Here is a 21,499-nt window from a genome sequence, read left to right on the forward strand (position 1 = left end):
GCTGAGCCTTTGCAATCATTTTTTTTTCTTCTGTTTTAGTGTTTTACAAAAATACGTAACACAAACACAACAAATATGACCAAAACTTTAAAATAACTTTAAAATAAGCAAAAAATTAAATAAGTTTCATCAAGTGAAACACATAAATGAACATGTACAAATATATATAAAAAATAAAATATATTTATGAACAAAGTCCAAAAGTCCCAAATCAGTAGTAAGAAATGTGCTCCAATCAGAAGACAGTGCTCAAAAAAACTATTCAACTTGTCCACACCATCCGTGACTTCCAATCTGGCCCACACTCATCAAATAGAATGGAGTCTTAGCTGGTAGGGCTTAAGAGTCAAACAGGCTTAAAGGTTGGGTATACCCTCCACATATGTATCCCACTCAGGAAATCCTTGCTTGACAACCTCCAAATGATCACCCACATATGGATAGCAATGCAAAGAGATAACAGAAACACCAATAGTGCAATACTGCATAAACCTTTAACCTCTTGGAACAGGCCAAATGTGTCTGGGCCTAGAGGCTGAGCGGCCGCACATTTGCGTTCTATTAAAAAAAAAAACATGCTGAGAGCGCGCGCCCTGCGCGCTCCCAGCATGCTCCTTGCACACGTGTTCGGTACTCACGGAAAGGTCCCGATCTCTTTCATTCGGGACCTTTCCCGATCATATGACTGCCGTGACAGCGAATCATGGCAGTCACATGACCCTAAAACCCTGCCCCGCCTCCCGGCTTCTGGAACCCTTGAAGGGCCGGGAGGCGCCAAGGGGTTAATAATTAAAAACCGATGCCCATATTGCACTCACATTTAAAAAAAAAAAAAAAAAAAAAAAGATATCAAGCCTTTTAACATGTAAACTTCTCAGTCAGATAGTAGATCACATCAACATTATTCCATAGAAGCAGATAGTAGATCCCATCAACATTACTCCATAGAAAGTGAACTGGCAGCAGTCTATAGGGATGTGCTCTCCTCTCCAACAAAATGGCTCTGGAATGCCTCAACCAGCATGTGTTCTACTCACCGGACGTGACGTCACAAAGCCTCAGTCGGAACCGGAAATTGCATCAACACGTTTCGCCCTTCCTCCAGGGCGTTATCACAGACCAGGTCTGATGTTGGATGAGAAGGCCTGTCTTGCAGTCTCCAATCTAATTCATTCAAAAGGTGTTTTATCGGGTTGAGGTCAGTACTCTGTGTCGGCCAGTCAAGTTCCTCCACCCCAAACTCGCTGATCCATGTCTTTATGGACCTTACTTCGTGCACTGGTGCGCAGTCATGTTGGGACACAAAGTTGGGAGCATGAAATTGTCCAAAATCTCTTGGTATGCTGACGCCTTAAGAGTTCCCTTCACTGGAACTAAGGGGCCAAGCCCAACCCCTGAAAAACAACCCCACACCATAACCCCCCCCCTCCACCAAACTTTACACTTGGCACAATGCAGTCAGTCAAGTACTGTTCTCCTAGCAACCGCCAAATCTAGACATGTTCATCGGATTGCCAGACAGAGAAGTGTGATTGGTTACTCCAGAGATCATGTCTCCACTGCTCTAGAGTCTAGTGGCGGCGTGCTTTACACCACTGCATTCAACACTTTGCATTGCACTTGGTGATGTAAGGCTTGGATGCAGCTGCTCAGCCATGAAAACCCATTCCATGAAACCCTCTATGCACTGTTGTGCTAATCTGAAGGCCACATGAAGTTTGGAGGTCTTTAGCTATTGACTCTGCAGACAGTTGGTGACTTCTGCGCCCTGTGCGCTTCAGCATGTGCTGACCCTGCTCTGTCATTTCACATGGCCTACCACTTCGTGGCTGAGCTGCTGTTGTTCCCGGATGGACTTATTGCACAGGTGGCAACCTATCACGGTACCACGCTTGATTTCACTGAGCTCCTGAGAGCGACTTGTTATTTCACAAATGTTTGTAGAAGCAGTCTGCATGCCTAGGTGCTTGATTTTATACACCTGTGGCCATGGAGGTGATTGGAACACCTGAATCTAATGATTTAAAGGAGTGTCACAGTACTTTTGCCAATAGTGTATCTTACTTCTAGAATTTTTCTTCTACAAGTCTGATGATTTTATTACACACTTCTATAGTAGAAGTCATTTGTTGACTATTTTTTTTTATGACTTTTGTATCTAAACAGTATCTGAAAGCACGGTGCAAATTATTTTTTTCAAGCTGTTTCTGAGGACACCATCTGTGTTGGGAGAGCTTCTGAATAGTTTGAGATCTTCTGTATTATGCTTTGATGTACACAGCTAGCCTCTGAATGGAAAAATAAACATTAATTGTATCTTGCTTGTTATTGTCAACTAAACACAGAAGTCTAGCAAAGCAACTGCTTCGAAGAAGATCAGCTAATTAGTTGAAGGTAGGGATGCACCAATACCAATATCAATATCGGTGCCAATACCGAGTATTTTCATGAGTACTCATACTCGTGAAATGCTCTAGATACCTGAAACTGATACTGTGCAGTGCGATTTGCATCACTAGATGCAATTTGCAGCACAAAGAATAGCATGCGATTTGAACAGGAATGCTGTACAGTTCCTGTCCAAATCGCATGAGGTTTTCCCCCTGCTCCTGTTTGAACCCAAGCTTGTCATAGCCTGAGTTGAGCAGTGCAGAAAACCTCCCTGCACCATGCCCATGCTGTCACAGCACAGACACTGCAATCAGCAGGGGAGGCTGCATCCTCCCCTCTATGTATTCTTTGGTGCAGATTTTAGTAAGGGGGGGCAGTGGGCTGGAACATGAGCTGTCTAGGTATTTGAAACCCCTCCCCCAGCTCTCTCTGCTTTCAGTGCAGGGATGACAGTACGGGCTAGATAGATTTTGACTGGTCAGAACAGTCAGAAGCTGTCTAGCCCGTACTGTCATCCCTGCAAGGAGAGGAGAAAAGGCGCAGGGATTTCAAACCCCCAGACCTCTCCTTGCAGGGATGGCACTCGGAGAGGACACCACAGGCTCGTATTTTCGCTGCCCATCTCCCCCCTTCACAAAGAGATCTCCACCAGGGAATACATGGAGGGGAGGATGCTGATTGCTGTGTCTGTGCTGCTGGAAGGAGCTGGGCAGCCGGCTGCAGTGCCGTATGCTGTGTCAGTGCGACTCCACCCAACTTTGTGTCAGCTCCAACTCCATCAAGGTGCCGACTTTCTCACTGGCTACAACAAAGGACACGATGTGGTGGCACAGCCAGACCATGCTGGCCAGGATCCAGTACCTGCACTGCAGCAACGTGCTCCTGCTCCAGGGTGAGTGAAACAACCCCATCTCCTCCATACACCACCCCATCATCTCTAGGGACAGGGACCTCATCTTTAGACCATGCTGGCTGGAAGGCCTTGTGCCTAGGGTGCCAGAATCGGCAGTGGGGGGGGGGGGGGGGGTGAGTGTGTAAAATCAAAATCACCAGCTACAGGGAGGTTTCCCACACCCCTCCTGTGTGGCTAGGCTATGACCAGCCTAGGTGCACACTGGAGCAGTGGGGAAACCACATGCGATTTGGATAGGAATTGTACCGCATTCCTGTTCAAATCACATGCCATTCTTTGCGGTGCAGTTTGTGTCCATACATTTTGTATTGATGCAAAAGTATTGGTACTCTGCATAGGCAAGTACTTGACCGAAAGTATTCGTACTCCCCGATCAAAGAAGGGTATCGGTGCATCCCCAGTTGAAGGCTATGGTTTAGTGGGCAAATATCTTTATTAAACAAAAAACAATAAAAAAAAAAAAAGCAAAACATATTGCCTAATTTGTAGGTTCAATATGGTATTTGAATTTAACTTTTACAAGAGATCCATCAAGGGCTAAAATACATTTTCAGATAAATATCTCATATTTTAATTCATCACAGACTTTTATGTAAAGGTACCTACCTTGATGTGATTGCCAAAATTGTTTATCACTGAAGTCTAAAGGAATGCTCATGAGGTTCCTTAATTTTTGCTATTTCCCCAGAAACGATACAGACAGGAAAAAACACCAGCTATACCAGCTGTTGAAGCGATCTTAACATACAAACCGCTTACTTTAATTACTAATTAATTTTTTTGCCAGTCCTGAACCCTGAGAAAGGGGATCTTTTAGAACCACAAATATGCATTGACTGTTTTTTTTTTTTAACCACTTCCAGTCCGGACACTTTTACCCCCTTCCTGTCCAGGGCAATTTTCAGCTTTCAGCGTTATCACACTTTGAATGACAATTGCGCGGTCATGCAACACTGTACCCATATGAATTTTTTACCATTTTTTTGAGACAGATAAAGCTTTATTTTGGTGGTATTTATTCACCGCTGGGATTTTTATTTTTTTTGCTATGTAAATGAAAAAGTCCAAAAATTTTCAAAAAAAGTGTTTTTCTTATAAAATTTTGCAAATAAATAATCTTTCATCATCAATCTTGGCCGAAATGTATTCCGTTATCTTTTTAGTAAAAAAAAAAATAAGCCAAATTAGTTTATAACCAAAAAGTATAATTTTTAAACATTGTTTTTACACTTTTTATTTTTTTTTTATATTATTTGTTTTTTTATTTTACATACTGTCACCCTAGCAGTACAGTGTCACCATGGTGACACTGTACTACTTGTGGGGGGTGATGAAGGTTTTTTTTCTTTTTTTTTTTTTACAGTGACAGCTTTTACACCCATACAGGATGTAAAAGCAATCATTTCTCTTTCTCTCTGTCTGCATTCTTGCAGCCATTGAGAACTACTGAGTGAGCTGTGATTGGTCACAGCTTGTCACACAGTACAAGGCTGTTGTGAATAGCCTTGTACCATATGACCTCTGTGATCATTCACAGATTTCACAAGTAGTAAGCAAGAATGTCACAAGTGACATCCTTGCTTACTACTTTGCATGTGATCACTGATTGGCCAATCAATGATCATATGATTGGGACCTCGTACAGAGGTCCCGTCTGACGATCGGTGTTTCACTGTGTCCGGAGGACACAGCGGGCACCGGATCGTGGTGCTGCGCGCTCTCAGGGAGCGCGCACAGCTAGAAATGGTGGGTGCCGTTTATGAACGTCAACCCACCCCTGGAGTGCCACCGTCCTGCCGTTTATAAACAGCAGGCGGACGGCAAGTGGTTAAAGTATTGATGGATAAATGCACTTTAAGGTACACTAGCGTATTTTTTAAAGTGGTTCTAAAGGCTCAAGGTTTTTTACCTTCATGCATTCTATGTGTGTAGCAGCTCCTCCTAACACTTAACTGAGCCCCATCCTGATCCACAAGAGCCCCAGTTCTCCAGGAAATCTCAATCAAAGCAGGAACAAAACAGCAAGCATAAGTAACCACACCTAAGCATAAATGTGGAACTATCTTTCTCAGAAAAAAGGGACATTATATGTACCTCACAATGGGATGAATATGAAATGCAACACTATGAAAAAAAATGTATTAACAGCTTTCTCGCTGCCCTATAGTAGAACTACTGCTACAGGGTGGCAGGGCTGTGAAAAATCACTTATATATATATATACACACGTGATTTGTATTTCTGGGTAGGGGGTGCACGTGCGCGCACGCCTCCCTACACACGCGGTCATTGGCGGCTAAGGATGTCAATCACCGGGTCCCAGCCAGAGATTCCCCACTGGCACCCGGCAATCATTGGGGAAAGCTGACGGGAGAGACCTGTGTGTAAACAACAAAGGTCTCGCTCCTGCCAGCAAAGGTCATGCTGCTTTGTATTTCTCTGCGCAGCAGAAAAATACAAAGCAGCATGTCTCCCTAGTAAAACAGCACACGGTTAACCCTTTGATCGTCCCAGATGTTAACCCCTTCCTGTACAGTGTCATTAGTACAGTGTCAGTGCTTTTTTATTAGCACTGATCCCTATATTAGATGTCAGTGGCAGTTAGTTCCCACCCAGTGTCAGAATGCCCGCCACAGTCCCGCTATAAGTCGCTGATCACCACCATTTCTAGTATGAAAGAAAAAGATTCCAGTATATATAACGCCATTTGTAAAAGCTATAACTTTCACGTAAACCAATCAATTTACATGTATTGGGAATGTTTTGAGCAAAGACATGTAGCAGAGTACATTTTGGCCTACATATATGAAGAAATCTAATTTTTTAAATTATTTTGCTGGATATGTTTTATAGCAAAAAGTCAAAAATATTGTTTTGCTTTTTATCAAAATTGTCGGTCTATTTTTGTTTATAGCGCAAAAATTAAAAAATGCAGAGGTGATCAAATACCACCGAAGGAAAGCTATATTTGTGGGAAAAAAGGATATAAATTTAATTTATGTACAGCATTGCATGACAGCACAATTGTCAGTTAAAGTAACGCAGCACCTTATTGCATAAAATAGCCTGGTCAGGAAGGGGGGTAAATCCTCTGGAGAGCAAGTGGTTAATCCATCCAGTTAAAATATAAATTTTACATAAAAACAATGAATATCATGGTCTAGCACAGCAATGGGCAAACTACGGCCCGCGGGCCGTATACGGCCCGGCGGACCTTTTAATCCGGCCCGCGGAGCTAGGCTCCCGCAAGGCCAGTGGTCGGCAAGCCGCGGCTCTTTACAAATTTAGATGCGGCTCTCCTGTGTGCCGGGCGCCCGCTCCCCTCCCTCCTCTCCTCCTCTCCCCTCCCTCCTCTCCCCTCCTCTCCTCTCGGATGGCCGCCCCCCTCCCTCCTCTCGGACGTCAGGACTCTGCAGCTGTCAGGATGTAGGCGGGGCAGCCAGGATGTAGGCGGGGCAGCGTGACGAACTCCTCTCACAGTCCTCCCTGAAGACCAGAACGGCGCGGGAATACGAGAGGAACGCGCGGACCAAAGGTAAGTGAATTGACACAGGGGGGACTTACTATATGGGGGACTTACTATATGGGGGATGAATTACTATATGGGGGACTTACTATATGGGGGACTTACTATATGGGGAATGAATTACTATATGGGGGACTTACTATATGGGGAATTAATTACTATATGGAGGACTTACTATATGGGGAATGAATTACTATATGGGGGACTTACTATATGGGGAATTAATTACTATATGGAGGACTTACTATATGGGGAATGAATTACTATATGGAGGACTTACTATATGGGGAATGAATTACTATATGGGGGACTTACTATATGGGGAATTAATTACTATATGGAGGACTTACTATATGGGGAATGAATTACTATATGGAGGACTTACTATATGGGGAATGAATTACTATATGGGGGACTTACTATATGGGGGATGAATTACTATATGGGGGACTTACTATATGGGGAATGAATTACTATATGGGGGACTTACTATATGGGGAATGAATTACTATATGGGGGACTTACTATATGGGGGATGAATTACTATATGGGGGATGAATTAATATGGGGGATGAATTAATATGGGGGATGAATTACTATGTGGGGGATGAATTACTATGTGGGGGATGAATTACTATGGGGGATGAATTACTATATGGGGGATGAATTACTATGGGGGATGAATTACTATAGGGGGGATGAATTACTATGGGGGACGAATTACTATATGGGGGACGAATTACTATATGGGGGACGAATTACTATATGGGGGATGAATTACTATATGGGGGATGAATTACTATGGGGGATGAATTACTATATGGGGGATGAATTACTATGGGGGATGAATTACTATATGGGGGATGAATTACTATATGGGGGATTAATTACTATGGGGGATTAATTACTATGCTTACTATGGGGGAATATTACTATACTTACTATGGATGACACATACACATCATTCATCTACTCTTGGTCCGGCCCCCGGGTCCAATATATGAACCCATTGCGGCCCTCAAGTCAAAAAGTTTGCCCACCCCTGGTCTAGCACCATCATACAGTCTTGTAAGTTTGTGATGAATAAACAATAAGCGCATAGGATCGATGCGTTTTGCTGCATTTGCTTCCTCGGGATCCACGCTTGAGATGCGCACTAAGCCATATCGGATCACCTAGCATGAAAAGATTAAAACAGTATACATCCTTCCTTGTGGGGGAGAAGAGGATCACATTACCCAAACGGAACCAAATTGGTGATATTAAGCAAAGAGCAGGATCAAACTCTGATCTGGCTCTAAACGAGGGAGAGCAGGGATCAGCTTGTAATAGTTCTCATACTTGTGGATAACATCGTAGGAGTGAGTTTTGGACAGTCATGGGTATATGAGCAGTGTGTAATTGGATCAAGGATAGGAGCCGTATGGGAACAGCTATGTACCTAATTACAAGCTGATCCCTGCTCTCCCTTGTTTAGAGCCAGATCAGAGTTTGATCCTACTCTTTGCTTAATATTTCCGATTTGGTTCCGTTTAGGTAATGTGATCCTTTTCTCCCCCACAAGAAAGGATGTATATTGTTTCAATCTCTTCATGCTAGGTGATTTGATATGGCTTGATATTGCATCTCAAGCATGCATCCTGAGGAAGCAAATGCAGCAAAATGCGTCGATCTTATACGTTTGTTCATCACAGACTTAAAAGGCTATATGCTGCTGCTAGATCGTGATATTCATTGTTTTTATGTAAAATGTTTATTTTAACTGGATGTATTATTTATTTTTTTTTACAGCTTTGTATTGTATATTTATCCCATTGTGAGGTACATATAATGTCCCTTTTTTCTGAGCAAGATAGTTCCACATTTATGCTTAGGTGTGGTTGCTTATGCTTGCTCTTTTGTTCCTGCTTTGATTGTCTGGGATGGTACCACAATGTGAATACGTCTGACTTGGCTCTTAATCACACATTGTCTCTTTCTTGCTATGCTCCAGGCAGCCTAACTCCTGATTGGCTGAGGCAGCAGTAGGAGGAGCCTACTGCTGTCAATCACAGCCAGTGAGCCAATCAGGAGAGGGAGGGGCGGGGCCAATCCATGGCTCTGTGTGTGAATGGACACAGCAAGCTGTTTGCTGTGAGGGCACCTGACAGGAAGGAGGGGTCAGAAGCGCCAGCGGGGGACCCAAGAAGAAGAGGATCCTGGCTTCTCTGTGCAAAACCACTGCACAGAGCATGTAAGTATGAAGTGTTTGTTATTTAAAAAACAAAACAAAAAACAAGACTTTAGTATCACTTTGTATCACTTTAAGCTCTTCGAAGCTGTTATCATTATACTATTTTGGGCTAGTAGCATTTTTCAAGCTTCAGTGGAGCAGAAAAAAACATTTTTTGTACAGTTTTTGGGAGCGTTTTTCCAGCAGAAAAAAACCCTCTAGTAACAGCTTTTTCTAGCTTTTTTTTTCTTTCCTACGTCGCTACCAAAACGCGCTATTACAAGCATTTTTTATCCATTATTTTTCCAGCGCTTTTTGAGCTAGTGGCATGGAGCCTAAACTGCTCTCTCTACCCTCCCCCCTTTTCTCCTCTTTCTCTCTCTCTCTCTCTCTGATCCTCTCTGTCTTTCTCATTCTCTTTCTTTCTCTCTCTTTTTCATTCTCTCTCACTCTTTCTCATTCTCTCTCTTTATTTCTCTCTCTTTTTCTCTCTTTCTTTCTCTCTCATCTGACAAGCCCAGCAGTCATTTGTTCTGTAAACAGTCTCACCAGAGTTGATACCTAGTTGCCTTATTAGCTGAAGAAAACTCACTTGATGAATAAAAGTTCTTCCATCTATCAAAAATATTAATTCTCAAATTTGTTGTACATTAAAATTTTGCGTTAATGGTTTGTAAACACGGAAACTAACTTACCAGGTCATTAAATGCTTGGGGGCTCCCCCAGTCCCAAGATACTAGAATAAGTATATGGAGTTGCCTAAAGTTTTTTGCTTTGCACTTTTTAGATAGAAAACAGATGTAAACTGGAAGGTAGTGGATATAGGTTTTGCATTTAAGTTTCTCTAAGATAAGATGTTGGTGAACTTTAAATGAAACTGTGATAATGAAAGTGAACTTGTGATACAGATACCTGTACTGCCATTCCTCACCCTTTTCTGAAGATAAAAAGTTGCTAGTTGCCGTGCTGTGCCTATGCATTAATTTATTTTCTTTTTTTTTATTCTGTTTTAGTGTTTTACAAAAATTCAAAACACAAAAACAAACAAGTTCCATGTTCAAACTCTTTAAGGCTGTAAAAATATGGCTTGTGCTAGGAAAGGTAGCATTAGAGTAGGGGGACATTGCCAGAATCAGATAGGTATCCCCAGGTAGGGGACGTTGTCCCATCAGGGCCAAACAGATCAGCCTCTCAGCCTCCTCCTCATCTCCAAATTCCCTTTTTTGCTGCTGTGAACTGTGACCTGACTTTTAGAAGGTGGCTATATTCATTCTCCATAGGAGCAAGCAAGAGAGGGTGGCTGAGATGGAACTGCAAGTCCCATCATGCCTCTGGGAGTTGTGCTTGTAGTTGTGATTTTTGCAATGTCTCATGGGACAGATAGTTCCACAGCAGCTGGAGGGCTACAGATTGCCCACCCTTGGACTATGGGTTGTGTATTTTACAAAGAGCAGTTCACGTGACAGCAACTAACATGCACTGTTGGTTCCAAACAAATGGAAATGAGGGGGGAAATAAGAGATTTGAAGTTAATGGATGTTACAAGGAGGCAGAAAAACACAGTAAAAAAGCATTTAATTAAAATGGATTACAGGGTCATTAAGTAGTAGTTTAGTGACACTTTAATACAATTTACTCTGACAATGCATTTCCAATGGAAATAACCTTTTCTGTGTGGCTGGTTCACATCTGTGTTTTGGGATTTAGTGTGTTTTTTTAAAGGCTTATTCTCACCTATGCATGTGCATATCCTAGCATGCAGCGCAAAAGGCCCCAAAGACAATGCAATGGCCTACTCGTTGATAACAATACAGTCCTTGATTAGCTGATATCTAGGAGTGGGGATGAGCTATGGCTTCTGGTTTACCTGAGTTTGAACTGAACCCAACCCATTCATGGTTCAGTTAACTGCTATAAAGATTGGCCATATTTGCTTACCTGAATCCTCCTCTTCTAGAATGTAAGCAAAGCAACCAGGGATCCTGGTTGTCATCATTGACCAAATATGTTCAAGACCATTTTTGATCAGTGATCTCGCCCAGGATCCCTGTGGTAATTTTTTTGATCTTTTCAATGTTGATTATTCTGTCAGGGCTTGGCTACACCAAAGTCACTGTAGCTTTTCAGCAGCTTTTGGATCAGTTGACTTATGGCAGAGCCTTGGGAGACCCTGCCACATGGAAGACGTGGGGACAGCCAGTAATATTGCTGCAGCACTGGATTCTAGTATGGACGCTCCCCTTGTCACATAGTGCAGTGTGTGGAGTTAGCTGCAGGGTGCCCTAAAGGCCCAGAGTCTTGGTCTGCATAGTGCAGAACCCAGTTTCTGAAGAGCCGAAAGAGAAAGGGGTTTATTCTCCCTCATCCTGTGATTGAGTGGTAAGTCAAGATGAAAGATCTTTAAACATTTATCCCATTGTGGGGGATCTCCTGCTGTTGTCTGGGAGTGCAGTTTGTCCCATATGGCAGGGGTTAACTCATTGGCACATATTGTCTCACTTGGGAACTTTTATTACAGGAGGATGCTTGTGGTGCTGGTATTGTACTCGTTCCATTATGATGTAAAGGGCTGTATTGCACTTATCGCCTGAAGCATGTACTGTCCCACCTTGCCTTAGAGGTGGTTTCTGCACCTGTGTGACCCTTCTGTGCCTTTTTGGACTTCAGAAGGTGTCCAGTGCATATGTCCTGGTCACATTGGGCACAGTAAGTCGTAATGCTCCTTTTCTTGGGGTGTGCAGCATACAGTTGCTTGCACTGAGGCACCCCGCTCCTACTCCAGTGCTGCATAAGATCATGAGTACCCCTTTGGAAATGACCATATATATTGGCATGCGCAGAGACAAGGGGTCCAGTGAGCTCAATAGCTCATGCTTAGCTGCTCAGCTCCCTGGGGGGGGGGGGGGGGTGTTAGTGCAGTAGTTGAGGGACCATTCTGATTCACTGTCTTCCTTAGGTCATTCTACGAGCCCCTCACCTACAACAGCCTTATCCTTCATCTCTAGGGGCAATTTTTCTGTCTTCAGGAGTGTGTACACAGGCAGAATTTCTAGCATTATTGAGGTCACAGAACCACTTCAGTTTTTGAGTGAAGGTCCACTTTAAACTAGGCAGAAAACCAGACCAGGTAGAAAAAGTGTCTGCGTTTTGTAGCCATGTAGCACTTTATTTTGTTTTTCAGTTGTGACCATGCTCCTTGTTGCCTTTTGGGACAATACATACATCTATATAATTCATAATGCAGTGATGCATTCAGAGACATAAAAAAATTTTTACATTTGAGTGCAGTAATATAGGCATATACGCGTGTATATGCAAGTGCATATGAGAGTGTATGTATAAATTGAAATACTGACAACTTTATGGAACATAATTTTTACTTGTGATCTTTTTGCCAGCCTTTGCCAGCAACATCTGCGTATATTGCATTGGCAAATTATTGCATTGGCATGCAGGAGGCCTAAAAGATCTTTAAAACAAGCCATCTCGGACTACTTAACCCACATTTACACTTGAGCATAGTGTATTTGAGTGATTTTGAGGATTTTTTGCATAGTTTTTTTACATGCAATTTTAAAGTGAAGTGCCATACAGGAGCATTTTTGGGCGCAGGATCGAGCATTTTTGACCCTCTTAAACTTTTATTATGGGAAAGAATGAAAAACGTGTAACACCCGATTTTTGTGCATTTTTGCACGCTGTGATTGAACTTTGTGAGGCCATTTGACTTCAAAAGTAGCTCATGATCCTTTTTGAACTTGGTGTTAAGCTACTGGCACCTCAGTGCTCAAATGTAAGCAGGAACAATTTTACAAACCTGGGATTTGTTGAGCTTTGATCTACAAAATGCTCAGGTGTGAATAGGGGCTTAATGTGAAGTTAGTAAATCTCAAAGGTCCTCAAATACCACAACAAATATTCTATTCATTGGCTTTCACGGCTTAAGGCTATGTGTACATGAGCAGCGCAATGAAACATCGCATTTCTTGAGCTCAGGATGTCCTGGAGCTGCATACAGCCATCTATAGACATGAATAGGTGAAGGTGGCTGTACGCAACTTTGTGCCTCTATTTGTTTAAAGTGATGTGTGCTTGCTACATTGCATCTGTGCACATGTGCAACTTTATGCAAAAAGCTGCAAACAGCTGTCTTCACCCATTTGTGGCTATGCCAGTGTTTTTCAACCTTTTTTCAGTCAAGGGACCCTTTAAACGTCTGCATAATCTCGAGGCAACTCATTCTAAAATGTAAAAAACGATTCCAATAGTTTTGCATAATGCAGCAACATCCACACACGTAGGATACCCAAAGTCAGAGGTGATTTATTCTTCCAAAGCAAGTAAAGCTTTGCACACTGCTACTGACTAGTATTCCAGTGTTTCTACCATAGTTTCTCTCCCTCACTCTACTAATATTTATTTCAGGTACTTATATAGCGCCGTCAATTTACACAGCGCTTTACATATACAGTGGGGATCGAAAGTTTGGGCACCCCAGCTAAAAATTCGTATTAATGTGCATAAAGAAGCCAAGGAAAGATGGAAAAATCTCCAAAAGGCATCAAAATACAGATTAGACTTTCTTATATGTCAACAAAAGTTAGATTTTATTTCCATCATTTACACTTTCAAAATAACAGAAAACAAAAAAATGGCGTCTGCAAAAGTTTGGGCACCCTGCAGAGTTAATATCTTGTAGTGCCCCCTTTGGCAAGTATCACAGCTTGTAAACGCTTTTTGTAGCCAGCCAAGAGTCTTTCAATTCTTGTTTGAGGTATCTTTGCCCATTCTTCCTTACAAAAGTCTTCCAGTTCTTTGAGATTTCTGGGCTGTCTGTCACGCACGGCTCTTTTAAGGTCTATCCATAGATTTTCAATTATGTTGAGGTCAGGAGATTGTGAAGGCCATGGCAAAACCTTCAGTTTACGCCTCTTGATGTAATCCCCCGTGGATTTCGAGGTGTGTTTAGGATCATTATCCATTTGTAGAAGCCATCCTCTCTTTAACTTCAGCTTTTTCACAGATGGCATCAAGTTACCATCCAAAATTTGCTGAAATTTTATTGAATCCATTTTTCTTTCTACTCGTGAGATGTTCCCTGTGCCACTGGCTGCAAAACAACCCCAAAGCATGATTGATCCAACCCCATGCTTAACAGTTGGACAGAGGTTGTTTTCATTAAATTCTGTGCCCCTTCTTCTCCAAACGTACCTTTGCTCATTCTGGCCAAAAAGTTCAATTTTAACCTCATCGGTCCACAGAACTTGTTTCCAAAATGCATCAGGCTTGTCTATATGTTCATTTGCAAAGTTCAAACGATGATTTTTGTGGTGAGGACGTAGAAGAGGTTTTCTTCTGATGACTCTTCCATGAAGACCATATTTGTACAAGTATCTCTTTATAGTGGAATAGTGTACCACAACTCCAGTGTCTGCCAGATCTTTCTGGAGGGATCGTGCAGTCAAACGTGGGTTTTGAACTGTTTTTCTCACAATCCTGCGAGCTGTTCTGTCTGATATTTTTCTTGGTCTTCCAGATCTTGCTTTAACTTCCACTGTTCCTGATGACTGCCATTTCTTACATTCCGAACAGAGGATATTGACATCTGAAAACTCTTTGCTATCCTCTTATAGCCTTCTCCAGCTTTGTGAGCGTCAACTATTTTCAGTTTCAGTTTTCTAGACAACTGCTTAGAAGAACCCATGGTGCGGATTGTTGGGGCAAGGTCAGATGAGTCTGGGCATTTAAAACCTTTGAGATTGACATCACCTGGTCTTCCCAGACGATGATTGAGAACAATCCATGACTCTGGCAGGTCTCAGCTTTGCAAAGGGGGCAGTGCATGCTATAAATTCTGCAGGGTGCCCAAACTTTTGCAGATGCCATTTTTTTGTTTTCTGATATCTTGAAAGTGTAAATGATGGAAATAAAATCTAACTTTTGTTGACATATTATAAGAATGTCTAATCTGTAATTTGATGCCTTTTGGAGATTTTTCCATCTTTCCTTGGCTTCTTTATGCACATTAATACAAATTTTTAGCTGGGGTGCCCAAACGTTCGATCCCCACTGTATATTGTATATTCACATCAGTCCCTATCCCTCAAGGGGCGTACAATCTAAGGTCCCTAACTCATATTCATAGATACATATACTAGGGCCAATTTAGACAGGAGCCAATTCACCTACCAGCATGTCTTTGGTGTGTGGGAGGAAACCGGAGTACCCGGAGGAAACCCACGTAGGCACAGGGAGAACATGCAAACTCCAGGCAGGTGGTGTCATGGTTGGGATTTGAACCAATGACCCCTAGTACTGCCAGACAGAAGTGCTAACCACTTAGCTACTGTGCTGCCCATATGACCCCAGTACTGACAGAAAGGGGCAGGGGAGGAGCAAACACCCAACATCCTCCTTATCAACTGATGATGTCATTGGTTGTTAGGATGTTGCTAGCTAGAAGGTCATGAAAGTACACAATGAAAACCTGTAGCTTTGTGTACTAAAAGGCAGGCTTTATCCACCTGCTGGCTTGTATACAAATTTTGGGCAATTTTTAGGCATTTTGCCAAGGCACCACGGAAGAAGCCTGAAGGCACCCTGGTTGAAAAAAAGCTGGTCTACGCTCCAGCACGTCCTTGACACCAATAATATGCAATGTCGTTACACTGCATGGGCAAATGGGCCCCATGCACATGAAACCTTAAAAAACCCTCTTGGTTGTTTACTTTAAAAAGCTGGCAGCCTGTACATTTTGAAAATAAATGTTTTCACAATGCTTTTTAGGCCCAGTTCACACATGTGCATTAAAAAAATAGCTTGTTGCATCTTTTATGGACTTTCATGAAGATACTTGTTACGCCGAGTTCAGGGGTAGTGCCTAAAATGCACCGCACAGATGTCAACCGGTCTTTAGATAGAAATGAAAAAAGGCTTGTTTTAAAGTGTATTTACTGCTTAAGCAGTTTATGTAAATACTTATTGCACATGAAATTGGAATTGGTTCATTTTAAGCTGACTATTGATATAAATAGTTTTTTGTATTTACAGGTAAAGCAAATTATGGAAGAAGCTGTTACCAGAAAGTTTGTCCATGAAGATAGCAGTCACATCATCTCATTTTGTGGTAAGTGATGGCAGTGATAGGCTTGTAAATCCCACAGTGTAGCGCTAGCACAAAACTAAATAATAAATGGTGAATAATAAACAAATAAATGCAATATTAGTGCACAATGATCAATCCCCCTGACATCCACATCAGAGGGATCCACATATAAATAAATATATGAAAGTTAATAAATTAAGTGTAACACGTGAATTCCCTCTCATTGGGAATATATACAGTGCACATAGTGAAGTGTCATCCATACACACAAATAAGTGAAATGCCACTAATTAATAAGTGTACAAAACCAACTGCAAACAAATACTTTAAAAAAAAGTCCCAAAAACAACACCACATATGGTAGTGCTCCAACTTCACTCTCATGCAGTTATAGTGATGTGTAGGTGATCAACAGGTGATAATCCTCCAGTGGCCAGAATACCCCCTCACCTCCTTACATAGACCCAAAAGGGCCGGCTCGCTTTGGGGATCAACAGATCCTACAAGGACAGACTCCTCCGAGGCTTCCCCTCAATGGTGGAATACGTCTCCAGCCTTCAACCAGCTATCAGCAAGCATCTCCCAGGATCATAGTGAAACACAAACAGAGATCCTCCATAGTGTAAACTTGTTTATTCCAGCATAAAAATCAATAAAAATTCCCACTCACATTGTATCCTTCATATAACAGCTTGTCTACCACATGCTAAGGGTGTACTGCATGGGTATCTGAAAAGGTGTTCCAATATGGCCCCCACGCCGGAAGTGACATCACCACATTCCCGGAAGCTCCTCCCGGCGTACCGACACGTTGCGGAAGTCACGTGCTAAACGTGACGCATGGTTGGAGGCTGGAGACATTTTCCACCATTGAGGGGAAGCCTGGGAGGAGTCTGTCCTTGTAGGATCTGTTGATCCCCAAAGCGAGCTGGCCCTTTTGGGTCTATGTAAGGAGGTGAGGGGGTATTCTGGCCACTGGAGGATTATCACTTGTTCATCACCTACACATCACTATAACTGCATGAGAGTGAAGTTGGAGCACTACCATAAGTGTTGTTGTTTTTGGGACTTTTTTACAGTATTTGTTTGCAGTTGGTTTTGTACACTTATTAGTGGCATTTCACTTATTTGTGTGTACGGATAACACTTCACTATGTGCACTGTATATATTCCCAATGAGAGGGAATTCATGTGTTACACTTAATTTATTAACTTTCATATATTTATATGTGGATCCCTCTGATGTGGATGTCAGGGGGATTGATCATTGTGCACTAATATTATTATTATTATTATACAGTATTTATAAAGCGCCAATAGTTCACTCAGCGCTGTACATTACAGAGGGGGACAGAACATGTGACAGAACAATACCAATACAATGCAAAACATGAGGGGATTGAGGGCCCTGCTCTTTCGAGCTTAAAATCTAGGAATATTGCATTTATTTGTTTATTATTCATCATTTATTATTTAGTTTTGTGCTAGCGCTACACTGTGGGATTTATTGGTTTATACACTTATTGGGTATAAGGTTAGTGTTAGCAGCTTTAGGATTAGGACTCCATTTAAGCGCAGGAGGATCCTCTTTATATTAGTGATAGGCTTGTGTGTGGAACACGCGTAACATCAGCAGAGATAGGGGAAATTGAAGAGTTTTTTTTACTGTAATAGTATAAAGGAGAGTTCTGCAAAACTGTTTTTTGTAGCAAAATGCATTGGGGACCATGTGGATAGCAAAATTAAGGTGGTATTTGGCTTTTTTTTAAGATGTAGTAGATCTCAAATGCCTACTGAGGGTTACGTAAGCTATTTTCAACTGTCTTGGACCTGCTTATGTAGCTAAAAAAGACCCTCATTAACCTCATGATTTTATTTTTTTTCACAGAAATTACAAAACTTAAAAAAGAAAATGTTAAAAGATTTTTAAATGACAGAACTTAAAGATCAAATACACACAAAAACACAAATGCAAGGGTTACATTTCTAAATCAAGAATAGTGGTAGTCACAGAAAGTGAATCAATCACTGTAATCTAAAACCATACCTGGAAGACACACCTGTAGTGAATGGTGAACATTTCATTTACTGCCTGTAAACTAATATACACTAAAGTTTCTCTAAAAACTAATGCATACATTTCAAGTAGATTTCTTGAAAAATAAACCATATTTCAGCTAAACAGCTCCATGAGCTAACCTTAGAGTTTCCACCTCAATGAAATTTCCCCTATGGCAAAATGGGTAATTACAATATGATTGATAAAACTAAACAAGGTGGCCATCGTCTTTAATTTATGTATGAGGTGTATGATTTCCAGGATTGCAAGATTTTGTTTTGTGAGTCAAAATGCATTACTTATTGCAGGTTTGTATTATTCTTCAGGCACAGTTAGTGACTCTGTCACCACTGGATCTCTTGAAAAGAAGTAAAACCTTGTAAAAGGCTGTATATGTACTCTTTTTTTCTTTGGGTCATGTGCTCAAATGCCACCGCTTGTCTTCTCCCTTCCCACAGCAGGTATTCCACATTTCTAGGTTTGTACAATATCTGCACTCCTTGTAGTGATTTAGAAGTCATTTCCTCTCATATTACCTACTTGGCAGTGGCAAAGGATATCTGTTCATTTTATTCCTTATTTACTCAGGTTCGCTGGAAGGGAGTAGGGCGCATTCTCTCCTTATTTTAAAAATTGAATAAGTCATATATATATATATATATATATATATATATATATATATAATGTCCATCTGGCATCTCTAATAGCGAAAGGTCAGATTATGCCAGCAGAATAAAATCATATATTGAATAGCAGCTAACCATTCATTCATGGTCTCTCCCAGCTCTTATGAATAAAAAAACACAGGTATTGCTATTACTCATCATACGTCTATCTGTGTGACAACAGAAAAATGTAAAATGTATAAGTGTTCATGCAATCAAATGTCACTGTTCCGAGTGTGTGCCGAATTTTTTCAATATTCTGTAAAAGGAAGCAAAAAATCTTTGTCACCACACAGGCCTTTTCATGTTAATTGTCACTAATCATACTAGAACTAAAAAAAAGTTTGCAGCCTTAGTGGGAGGCACATTGCAACACATAAGTGAATCCTTATAATGCTACGTTTTGTGCTGATTATTGTTTGATAACTGTTATTTTTAGATCATGTTTTGATATTGATTTATCATTTATTATTAATATATCACTAACATGGTATCAGTTATTGATGCAATAACTATTTCTTTTTTGAAAATTAAAAGTACATTTATATTTTATGCTAGAAATATTTGTATTGTTCATAGACCTTACATTCAAGATATTTTAGCAGGCAATTAGCCTTAATAACAGTCATTGAGAGGCTCTGTTCGATCAGCTTCTATCGCTGCTCAAGGTAACATCCACTTTCCAAACACAGGAAGGATCCTAGCCAAACTCTCTGCTGATTCTGTTGGATGTTGTGATGTTTTATGTATCGCTGTAATGATACATTGGCTCCTGCCACTGGCAATTACAGCCAGTGAGGAGGGAGCAGGGGGCAGGGCTGAACCACACTCTGTGTGTCTTACAGACACAGAGGCGGCTTGGGAGTGAGCACACAAGAGTACCCCCTCCAACAAGCAGCTTGTTCTGGGAGGCACTCAGCAGCGGGGAAGAACCAGGAGCACTGACAGGGGACCCAAGAAGAGGAGGATCAGGGCTGCTTTGTGCGAAACCATTGCATAGAGCAGGTAAGTATGACATGTTATTTGAAAAAACAAAAATTGAGCCTTTAGTAACACTTAAATGCACATTGATTTTGAATTGCACCCTAATGAGTACATAAAGTAAGTAAAAAAGTTACCAGTTGTTTAGGGCACTTGCAAAGCACTGATGTGGTGCATTGCCAAAAATAGTGCAGGTCTGTTTCATGCATTGTGTTGCATTGAATACCTGTTCAAAAGGAATCACAGCATAAATAAATGCATGTGGATGGGTCCCTAAACTTAAAGCTGGATTCAAAGAGCATACAACAAAACTAATGGCAAATATCCCATATGGTATCTTTGCTGAATAACTCTTTCTATGGTTACAGTTGGCTTCTATATTTCTTTTTTGTTTTTTTTTGTACAGTTTTTAAAATATGATGGAGTGTACTTTGCTATAAGTGTTTTGTCACCACCTACTTATCTTCTGATTGGTGCATTTAAAAGCAAGCATTGGAATGCTTTATAGCTGGGAATGTTTCTCTCAGGAGGCATGTCAGCTAGGGATGGGCAAAATTTAGAACTTTCACTTCACTTTTCACTTTCACTCCCACGCCAGATTGTTCTTATTTTTTTGCAGAATTTTGGTAAAGCAAATATATCACCGTTTCTGCTAAATACATTGGAGTCAGTGGGGAATGTAAATGAAGGTAGCTGTTCATGTTTTTTAAGATTTGAAATGGCTGTTGAGTTAAAAAAAAAAAGCACATTTAAGGAAAAAAAAGAAAATGCACATACTTTTTGTAGAAAAAAAAGTATTTATTATTTTTCCACGCAGGAGCCTACAAAGCATTGCCCCTGTGATCAGTCAGGCTCCTGTAGACATGTCTTCCAGCTTTCTGCCCATTCCTCTGTAGGAGCATTCTGTTAGAAAGCTAGAGGACTTATGAATGGTCTAGGAGCATGCTGATCGGCACACTAGCAGGCCGTGGAGAACTACGAGCCCGTCTGCCGCGTTGGCATTGGGGAATTGTAGTTAATTCATTCACAGATTGCTATGAATGAATGACAGGGCTATGCAGGCAGGGCCTTGCACAGCCATACCAGTTTTAAATGTGACAGCCACTGCCCTGACCCTTATAGCCGGTTCACATACAGGTGAAACTCGAAAAATTAGAATATCGTGCAAAAGTTCATTTATTTCAGTAATGCAACTTAAAAGGTGAAACTAATATATGAGAGAGACTCATTACATGCAAAGCAAGATAGTTCAAGCCGTGATTTTTCATAATTGTGATGATTATGGCTCACAGCTCATGAAAACACCAAATCCACAATCTCAGAAAATTAGAATATTACATGCAATCAATAAAACAAGGATTGTGCATAGAACAATATCGGATCTCTGAAAAGTATAAGTATGCATATGTACTCAGTACTTGGTTTGGGCCCCTTTTGCAGCAATTACTGCCTCAATGCAGCGTGGCATGGAAGCTATCAGCCTGTGGCACTGCTGAGGTGTTATGGAAGACCAGGATGCTTCAATAGTGGCCTTCAGCTCTTCTGAATTGTTCGGTCTCATGTCTCTCATCTTTCTCTTGGCAATGCCCCATAGATTCTCTATGGGGTTCAGGTCAGGCGAGTTTGTTGGCCAATCAAGCACAGTAA

General features: G+C 41.3%; 1 protein-coding gene across 2 annotated transcripts in view; it reads left to right on the forward strand.

The window, feature by feature from the left end:
- SGSM1 (small G protein signaling modulator 1) overlaps positions 1-21,499 on the forward strand; it is a 283,179-nt gene that overhangs the window by 90,471 nt on the left and 171,209 nt on the right. For both annotated transcript variants that reach the window (XM_089684112.1, XM_089684111.1), the window contains exon 3: positions 16,093-16,168. In XM_089684112.1, coding sequence (XP_089540238.1) covers positions 16,093-16,168 — 76 coding nt within the window. The remainder of the gene's footprint in view (positions 1-16,092; positions 16,169-21,499) is intronic.

This window comes from Staurois parvus, unplaced genomic scaffold (genome assembly GCF_062004578.1).
Source record: "Staurois parvus isolate SC_StPar_1 unplaced genomic scaffold, SC_StPar_1.0 ptg000336l, whole genome shotgun sequence".
Lineage (NCBI taxonomy): Eukaryota > Metazoa > Chordata > Amphibia > Anura > Ranidae > Staurois > Staurois parvus.